Genomic DNA, 9,983 nt, shown 5'->3' on the forward strand with positions numbered 1-9,983 from the left:
GGGGGGGGTGTTGAATTCACAATGCAAAATGACCCATCAGCAAACCAGAACACAAGGGGCAGAGAGAGAGTCACAATTCCAACAGGTTAAAGGTTCTACATTGGTTACAGACATACTTGGGTTTGCATCATTCATTCTCTCCCTGGATGTTCTTGGGCAAGCTTCTCAAACTCTCTAAGCCTCAGTTTCATCTAAAATGGGGATGAAAAACAGCAACTCCCACCCAACCCCCGAAATTGCAGGTGACTGAAATAACATGTTTAGCATAGAGCCTGCACTAGGACTTTGCTTTCTCCTGACCTACACAGAGATGATCATCCAAATTTATGAGGCAGCCTTAGCTGTAATATTTAGGTGGTGACTCCTCTACTCCAGCCAAGCACCCCGTGGTCATATTTGACTTCGGGTTCCGTTTTTTGTTTTTGTTTTTGTTTTTTTCCCTCACTCTCATTCTTCCCCAGCTGATAAAGAGGAGGGCCTAATGCAGAACCCCAAACCTTAAATACCTCCAGGATGCGCACTTCTTTTAGAGGGCTGGTTATACAGTTCCTCCTTTTTAGTTTTCTGAATTATTTTCAGTCCGTCAGAGGTTAAAAGGGATATTTATCTCTTTACTAACCTCTCCTCCAAATTGTATTAGGCAAATGATTTAAGCACAGTTGGATCAACAAGTCTCTGGGTGATACAAGAGTTTTGAAGAGTGCCCTGAACTCCTCAGTTGAAAGGCCTTAGTTAGGGTAAGAATTGTGGCATTTCAACTTCGGTTGGGGACCTTCCGCAATACTTTTAATGGCTGTAGACCCTACTGTAGGGGAGAGTGCTCGCAGCTCCTTAGTTGCAGTCCCTCCTTATTCTGGGTAATTTTTACCAGTAACACGCACTAGACCAGTTTTCACAATCCTCTATTTTTAGACAGGTTCCTCCCACCCCACCTTCGCAGCACCCAGCTGCGCTGCAGAGGCAAAGAAAATACCCATTCAAGTTGGGTTCTGCCTTGAGGGACTTCCTCGTCGTGCCCGCGGACAGGCCCCAGGCCGGCAGGGGACGGCTCCGGCGCTCCCGGCCACGCCAGGCCCCGGGTGCGCGGGGCGGCGGGACGGCCGCGGGTGCCCAGGGGTCCGGCCGCAGAGCACCAGCAGCCGCCGGCGCCCCGGCCCCCTGTGCGCGGGGATCGCTCGGCGTTTGCTCCTGTCCCCGGCGACGTCCTTCCTCAAGGGGCAGGGGCGCCCTGGCCCAGCCCGAGGCCACCGCGGTGCCGCGTACCTGCTCGGCGCCCGCCGCCTCGGCGTCTTCGTCCGGTGCGGTGCCGGCGCGGGGCCGCCCGCCGACTCGCTCCGGGGGCTGCGCAGGCTGCTCGGGCTCCTGTCCCGGGCCCTCGCCGCCGCCGCCCGGCCCCGGCTCCTCGGGCTCGGGCTCCGAGTCCGTCTGCCAGGTGGAGTCGCAGTCCTCCACGGTGGTGGGCTCGCGGAAGCTGACCCCGCCGAGCAGGTTGCCCATTGAAGAGGCGGCGGCGGGCGCGGGGCTACGGGGCTGCGGGACGGGGCGCTGGGCGCGGGCTGCGGCAGGCACGCTAGGGCCCGGGCATGGCCTCGGCGAGGGCGCTGGGCGGCAGCCTCGGCCCGCCCGCCGCCGCACTGCCTCAGCGCGGCGAGCGGCAGACAGGCACACTCGCGGGGAGGAGCCGGCGGCCCCGGGACCGCCGCCGCCAACGCTTGAACCCGCCCATCTGGTTCCTTCTCCTCCCCGCCCGCGGGAGCCGGTGCCGGCCCGGAGCCCCGGGGAGCGAGCTGCCTCCGCTCCCCGCACCCGCGGCCTCAGGGACACACCTCACTGCCCCCTTTCCACCCCGGAAGGCCTGCCTTCGCTGGGCCTTTGACGTCTCCTGGGGAGGATCGGGGTCAGCAGTTCACCCGCCCCTCTCCACCCCTACCCGGGGCAGGACCACCAGCTTGGGGCTCCTCCCAGCTGAGCGGGAAGAGTGGTCCCGCCCAGCTCTGGGAGCCGCGGGCTGGGGTGGACGTGATATCGAAGGCGGTGTCACAGTCTGCGGGCGAGTCCTGTCCACACCTCCTCCTCCTCCTCTCCGGGCTGGTCCGGGAGAAAGATAAATTAGCCACAGCAGAAGAAGACAAAAGCTAATGGTGACGGCACCACGTAAACAGAAAATCCCAGCTACCACGACTGTATGTATGTATTTAGGGCAGCCACCTAGAGTCCCCATGGACGAGATAGAGTCAAAGCTATCTGTCACCTCATCTAATGAGCGAATATCTCTTGAAACAAAAGGAGCAATAACAGCTAGGCTTCCCCATTGATCTGAGGATTGTTTTATTATCACCCACTCCAAATCCATGCTCTGAGTAGACTAAAACCTCAGAATCGTAGGCCTCTTGGTCTGTTCTGGAATTGAAAGGAGGAGGGAAAACGTGTTATAGAAATACTTAAAGATAAAATAGCGTGATCAAATAAGTAGCCCAGAGCAAAGTGGCCATTGTAAACTTTGTGTTATGGCCTTTTAACTGGAAGGAAAGCCTCCTGAAAGCAGTCATGTCTGTATATATGCCAGAACTTGGTAGGTACTCAGCACACAGTTGTTGAATGTGAACTGAGAAAATAGGTTAGATATATCTTATAAATTGGTGTACTTGAAATATGTAGTTTCTTTTTATTTTTTTTTTTTAAGATTTTATTTATTTATTTGACAGAGACAGAGACAGTGAGAGCAGGAACAGAAGCAGCGGGAGTGGGAGAGGGAGAAGCAGGCTTCCCCTCCAGGAGGGAGCCCGATGTGGGACTCGATCCCAGGACCCTGGGATCATGACCTGAGCCGAAGGCAGACGCTTAACGACTGAGCCACCCAGGCACCCTGTAGTTTCTTTTTAAATACAGCACGATAAAATAGGAGACTGAGTCAAGGCCACTGGTCTATTTCTAGGGGAAGAATCAGGAGAACAGGGTACCCATTCTACAGATGAATCAAGATTGCCTCTCTTCAAGCTCGCTGCAGGAGACCCCAGCTGTGGCTCTGTCCCTAATCAGTTTCTGACCTTGGACAGGTCACATAGCGACTTTAGACCTAAATTTCATCTATAAAACACAACCAGATTTTATCTCTGGGGTCCTTTGTAGCTCTGACCCTCTGGGGTCCGAGACTGGGAAAAGCTCTAAAACTAATACATAATAGACACCAGACACACAGAACGACTTTTTTCATCATAATGGCTCAGTGAAGAAAAAATGGAGCAACAGTAGAACACACGAATCCAACTGCTCATATCTGGGGATTTGGATTCATCTTCCATTGGCAGAGAACCAGAACACATTGCAGAAGTAAATGCTGTCCGTCCAGCCATAAGCATTCCAGACAGAGGGAATCTAAGGATAGTTGCTATGCCCAGGTGCTCCATCAGTTGGTCTAGTTGTATGTAGATTAGAGTTGGCCTCATATTCTTTGCTTTCCTCCCATCAAGAGATAGAGTCCAATTCCTCACCCCTTAAATTGGGACTGACCTCAGTGACTTGCTTTGGAAACTAGGATATGGAGGATTTTCAAAAATAAAATATCTTAAATGCTCAAGGTTAAGCTGCAGTGAAACTTGCATCTTCTACTGAGTTGTCTTGGAACATACGTTCTGGTAGCCCTGAGCTGCCATATAAGAAGATTAACTCTTATGAGACTGCCATGCTGGAAAGGCCACTGTGTATGTCTTCAGGTCACCAGTCCCAGCTGAGCCCTGCCTTCCGGCATCCCCTGTTGAATCCTGCTGACTTTTATTGGATCCTCCAGACCAGACCATCCACCAACTGAATACCTCTCAGTGACCTCCATTGATGCCATGTGGAACAAGGGGACCACTCAGCAGAACCCTGCTCAAATTCCTGACCCTCAAAACAGTGAAATATAATAAAATGACTGATGTTTTAAGTCATTAAATTTTGCAGTAGTTTGTTATACAGCAGTAGATGATGGCACAGTGAAAAGTGTCTGCATAAGCCTATATATGTTTGTGTATATAACTGCTACAATTAAATCCTTACCTTTGAACTACCTTTTGGCCAATATATCAGATTTTTATAGGGCTATAGATTTTGTGCCAAGCCATGCAATACATTTTCTAAAGAACATAATTTTACATGAGGTATTATAAAACCTTAAGTAATAATTTTGAAAGTTTACGGCATAATTGATCATGTTGTATCCAATCTGTGTATTTAAGAAAATTCTGGAGATCTGTCGTCTCTTGGTTCTGTACACAGGAATTACCCTACCCAAAAACCTAAACTTTTTCAATTTCCTAACTCTTAAGAGTATTTAACACTCCTGCATTGACACTAAAGAAGTGTGTCTTTGCTTCATGTAAAAACTTCAACACTTAGCCAGTGCCAGGCAGATATTAATTTATCAATATCTGTTAGCTCTAATAACTATTTATCTAATATATCTACAAAGAGCATTGAATTTAACAATATAAATAATAATATTTAATAATATAATAATATTTAATAATATAAATATATATGGAACAAAGAGAAACTACTATGACAATGCCTATTTTAAAGTATAACTCCTAACTCCCTGTATCCATAACCTACTCTAAGCTGTACAGATACCGTAGCCATGCCCCAGTGTAACTGTCTTCAAACTTGTCATGGTTTCAGCCATGTCCTTGAAGGGTGAGGCCTTTTGAAGGAGGAACTGGGGCTTTTGGAATGAAACTTTTAAAAATAGAACCCAAGACATATGTGACATATCTTAAAGTGTTTTTTTATAATGAATTGTGTTTTAGGGATGTTAAGAAAAAAGGTTTATTGCTACATAATTTCCTTTGAGAGCCTTTCAAATAAAAGGCCATGTTATCCAACCTCAGGAATTAACTTCTCAGTAGTTCCCAGGAACGTAAGACCTACGGAGAAAAAAAATAGGGTTATAAAAAAAAATTACCCTCTTTTATCAAAAGCAATTCTATTTCCATTATTTTTGAGAGGAGTGTTTGTTGTTTTATTATTTTGTAGTAAAGTATAAGTGTAGGGAGTAAATAACTGACATCCTCAACAGACTTGAGAAGTTGGAGCCATCCTAGCCACATATGTGAGGTGTCTTCTGCAGCCTTTTCCTGACTGCTGGACTATTGTCCAATACCCTGAAGCAACAACATATTGTATTTCATGGAGCCTAGGAAGGAATCAACTCTAAGATGCATCCTACTTCAGAGATATTTAAATGTGAAAACTGTACATTGTACAATCCATGCAATATGGTGGTTTGCCAAGAGAGAAGTTTAACATTTTTAAAGGACTAATTTATTCCTAAGAAGTAGTTTACACTTCAAAGACCAGCTCTAGATTCATTTCCAACTCTGAGTATTTTCATAGCTTAGAGTCCTTTGTACTAATCACACTAACTTATTAATAAAGAAAAGGAAAAGTTCATAGAATTTATGAGTATTGAATTAGTATATAATAAGATATCAGTGGAGATAAGTTGAAATTAATGTAAGAATTTGGTAATAAACCATCATTTGCATAACTAAGCAAATAAATTCAGCCTATAGACTAAAAATAGAGCCATGTTTAAATTGAAAAAATAATAACCTTTGTTCAATAATAACATTCGTTTGGAGTCTTTATTTGGATAATTCAGCAGCATTTAGATCCATATTTTGGGGTTTGTACTTAATTTAAGATGCTATACTAAAAAGAGAACCTGAAAATATCTTTTCTAGCCACATTTAAAAAAAACAAAACATTCTAATTTTCAAAAGGAAATTGATATAAACAGTATGTAATACAGGAATTTTCACCTCAATCAAAAAAGAAAAGAAGAAATTTTACCTATTGCCTCCAAACCTATTGTTTCTTTTCCATGAGTATAAATAGGTATGTATCCCCAAATCCCCTTTTTCCAATTACTATTAAATATTTGCTATTATTTTATATAATTTGTGTTCTTGGCCCTTTAAATTTATCTGACTGCTTCAAAGTATGACAGTAACTGAATATGAAATGGATATGTAAACACATTGTGGATTTTCGGCCAGCTCAGAGGGTGCTTGTTATTAAATATATAGCCAAGGAATATGGGACTCTTGTGGGTTCCTCCAGGCTTCCTCAGAGTTCCTGACCTTCTCTTCTACAGTAACTTTTAATCTTGTGAAAAGACTCCCAGAGGCATGTTGTAGGAGTGGATCTCCTCCAGGCTACTCAGGGCACAGGTGCCCCTAAGAGGACACAGGAGAAGGAGCAGACGTGCTGTCACTGAGCCCTGGGATGCTGAGAGACCCAAAGGCAAGCATTGGGCACTTTATTCAAGGGTTTGATGACTGCCTCAATATACCAGAGGAGCCAAGTCATGTTCCTGCCCAAAGATGAGGGTAGGCTGCTTAAGCCCTAACCAACCCCAGACTCTGGTCTAGCCTTCTATGAGATGGGCAAGCTGTTTGGGGCAGGGGGGTAGGGTGTTAAAGAATAATTCTTCATAGATGTCAGCAACTCCATCAGGAAAAAACTGACGCATGGTGCATGTGGCAAGGGGAGGTACAATCCATCCAGATGACTGTCTCTTCAAAGAGAGGCACCATCCTATTTGGCAACAACTGTTTCTTCCAGGCTTCATAGCTTACAACGACCTTTAGAAGTGCTTAGACAGAGGCTTCGTCTCACTTTGAAATTTTTGTCTACTCTACCTGGTTTCCAAGACACTCCTAATAATCCTCACTTCCTGATATTCATGGCCTTGAAAAGCCCCCTCCCACACCGAATGAGGTCTGACCCTGTGCGACCAGTCAAGTATGGGGTGACCATGCTAGCATGTGACATCTGAGGCTAGGTCAGGAAAGGCATTGCAACTTCAGTTTCCTCAATTGCTTGTTCTGAGGGAAACCAGTTGCCATGACTTGCAGACACAGAAGAGGACCCGTGGAGAGGCGACAGAGAGAGGAACAGAGGCCTCCACCGACAGGCAGCACAAACTTGGCGGACAAGTGAATGAGGCGCTTTGGAAATGGATCCTCCAGCCCCAACCGTGCCTTCAGCTTCCTACGGCTCCAGCTGACATCTGACGACAAGCACCTGAAAGCACTCTCCCCTCCAACGATGAGAACTCTGCAGCCTAGCCCTTCCCAAATTCCTGGCAAGACAGAAACCATGAGAGAAAATAAGGGAATATGCCTTAAGCCACTACATCTTGGCGTGATTTATTACAAATTATTGGAGTAACTAAATCAACACTAGTCACCTACTTTATTTATTCCACAAACTTTTACTAAGCATCTATTATATGCCGGGCCCTGTGCTAGGCTGGGATACAAAGATGTACAAGACACAGTTGTTGCCCTCAATTCTGTGGGAATATAGATGAGTAAATATAAATAATGATACAGGATCTTATGACAAAATGTTATGACAACACCAAAAAAAAAGGAATGATTTTTGTTCTTTTGTTAATAAGACGAGTTTTAGAGTTACTCATTCTTTCAATAAAAATGTATTTATTGCTTCCTAGGAACCAGTCACTGTGATCTGTGATAGACACTGATGAAAATATGGTGAACAAGACACACCCCTGCTCTCAAGGTTAATAGCAAAAGCTGAGGAGATAACACATTGGAGGAAAGCTAAAACTAGGTAATCAAGGTTGCCATATTATGACCTTGGTGAGAGCAGTTTCTGTAAAATGGTAAAAATAATTAGATTAGAAAGAGGAAGTAGAGGCTGCTAGTGTGGAACGTATACATTTTTCCCCGCCAGAGTGTCAGTAGTAGAGAAAAGGAGAAAGTTCAAGAGCTTGATTCTCCTTCTTGCTTGTGCATTGATCTTGCTTCCATTAGCTCTACTGGTTTCATCACCCTGCTGCTCACTTCCTCTTCTTCAATGGTGAGCAGACCAGGATCACTGGAAGGGTTGGCTCTTCCCATGAGAACTGACTGGGCGGCATTTGCCACAGTGAATTCAGCAAGGCAGAGAAGCTGCTCTCAGCCTACGTGAGCCACAACTGCCAAGTATAAGAAAATAAACATATTTTTAACTAAAATAATTATTAAATCATCTTGTCATTTTTCCTGCCAAAGTAATTGCATGAATCATTGGTCTTGACCAACCCTTCTATTCATATAATATTGCATCTAGTAATCCATTTAAATGGAAACTTTTCTCTTTAAGTTCTTCTTTTATATTTTGTAAAATAGAAGGAACAAAAAACTCAAGAGTGTAATAGAATACTGGGCTTGCATTTTAGAGTTGTGGAAATGTATATGGAAAAATTCCCAAAAAGGCATTTTTCAAGGTTCTACTTTAATAACTAAAAATGTCATTCCTAGGATCTCATAGTAACAATCAGTCTGTAATGTGTATAATGCCCAAAATGGAGGGATTTCTCAGTGAATATTAATTGATGATGATTGAGATTATTATATGAAATGTTTGAAAGTGAGAAGAAGCAGAACTGGATAAATTCAATAGAAGAAATTGACCCAGAAGTGTTAACACCACCTATTAAGTCAGTTGTGCCCAGAGTATTTTAGTAGTTTTTCAGACAAATAGAAATGTTCTAACAGTTGTGCAGGTTGGTTACAAACCCAGAGGATGAAGATAGGAGTGACGATTAAGGTAGGAAATAGAATTTTGCAATCCCCTTCCAGCCAAGTCCTAAGGGACCTTACTTTAATACCTACCATTCTTTTTCCAACATTGTTAATCTCTCCTTCTCCACAGGCTCTACCTTTACACACACACACACACACACACACACGCACGCACGCACACACACACACATGCACACACTTACCTAGCTTTAAAAAAAAGTAAACTTGATCAGATGCTTCCTTAGCTACTATTTACATTTTTTTAATTCTTCCATTCACTACAAAACTTCTACAAATGACAAGTGATCCGTATGTTTCCACAGTCTCATTATTCATCCCCTCCAAAACTGTATCCATTCCCCACACTCTACTGAAACTGCTAGAAGTTATTGCATAAACCTCATGATCTCTGTGATGTTGTCATTCTGCACTCTGTGTTTATCACTTGGGTGACATATTCCATCTTTAAACCCTTTGCTCCACCACTTTCAGGATTCCACACTGTCCTGGTTCTCCTCACATTACCTCCAAATCTTTCCTTAATTGTCTTCTCATTTCCTTTGATATCTGTTCTTTTTTCCATCCGTACTGCCTCCCTTAGGAAATTCATCAGTTAGCACAATATCCACTCTAAAAAATCTAACCTCCCTGATGATGGCCACCATTCTATATCTATAGCCTTGTCCTCTCGTGGGAGTTCTACTGTTGGCCAAAAAGTCTGGAATTGAAACTTCTTATTTTATTTTTTCACTGGTTGAACTCTCATGATTGCTTCTTCTTGGATAAGTTAAAGGCTTATTAGTGAAAATCAGAGATACAAATTTTCTGAGGAAATGCATGACATATATGTGCAGGAATTGATGGAAATGCCTCATTTTTTACCACATTCATTGCAATTTTGCATCGAATATGCATTGCTCAAGAGGAATAATACATTGAGCATATCATATGATGTCATTGTATATTGTATAACATAATATTCTAAACCATTCATTATGCATGTTTGCTTATGTTTCCAGACTTTATGGCCACCCTATACTTCTGTACCTTTGAATGAATACTATACAATTCCTCTTGGATATTTCCTATCATCTCAAAGTCTCAAGGTCATTTATTTAAAAAATAACATTGTTGAGTATCAGGTGCTGTTCTAGGTGCTGGGATACATAAGCCCTCTTTAAGATATCCTAATCTAAACTCATGATCTTTTTTTCTTTTTCTTTTTTTTTAAACCTTTTTTTTAAAAGATTTTATTTATTTATTTGAGAGAGAGAATGAGAGAGAGAGAGAGAGCACAAGAGGGGGGAGCGGGAGAGGGAGAAGCAGACTCCCCGCTGAGCAGGGAGCCCGATGCGGGACTCGATCCCGGGACTCCAGGATCATGACCTGAGCCGAAGGCAGTCG

At 43.7% G+C, this 9,983-nt stretch overlaps 1 protein-coding gene across 2 annotated transcripts in view; it reads right to left on the reverse strand.

Moving 5' to 3' along the window:
• OGFRL1 (opioid growth factor receptor like 1) overlaps positions 1–2,028 on the reverse strand; it is a 20,662-nt gene extending 18,634 nt beyond the window's left edge. Inside the window, exon 1 of one of the 2 annotated variants that reach the window (XM_032409519.1) lies at positions 1,264–2,028. In XM_032409519.1, coding sequence (XP_032265410.1) covers positions 1,264–1,497 — 234 coding nt within the window. In that variant the 5' untranslated portion in view covers positions 1,498–2,028. The remainder of the gene's footprint in view (positions 1–1,263) is intronic. The other variant, XM_032409518.1, reaches the window with a different exon arrangement.
• Between the last annotated feature and the right edge of the window lie 7,955 nt (positions 2,029–9,983).

Source organism: Phoca vitulina, unplaced genomic scaffold (genome assembly GCF_004348235.1).
Source record: "Phoca vitulina isolate PV1807 unplaced genomic scaffold, GSC_HSeal_1.0 scaffold11, whole genome shotgun sequence".
In the NCBI taxonomy this organism is placed as follows: Eukaryota; Metazoa; Chordata; class Mammalia; order Carnivora; family Phocidae; genus Phoca; species Phoca vitulina.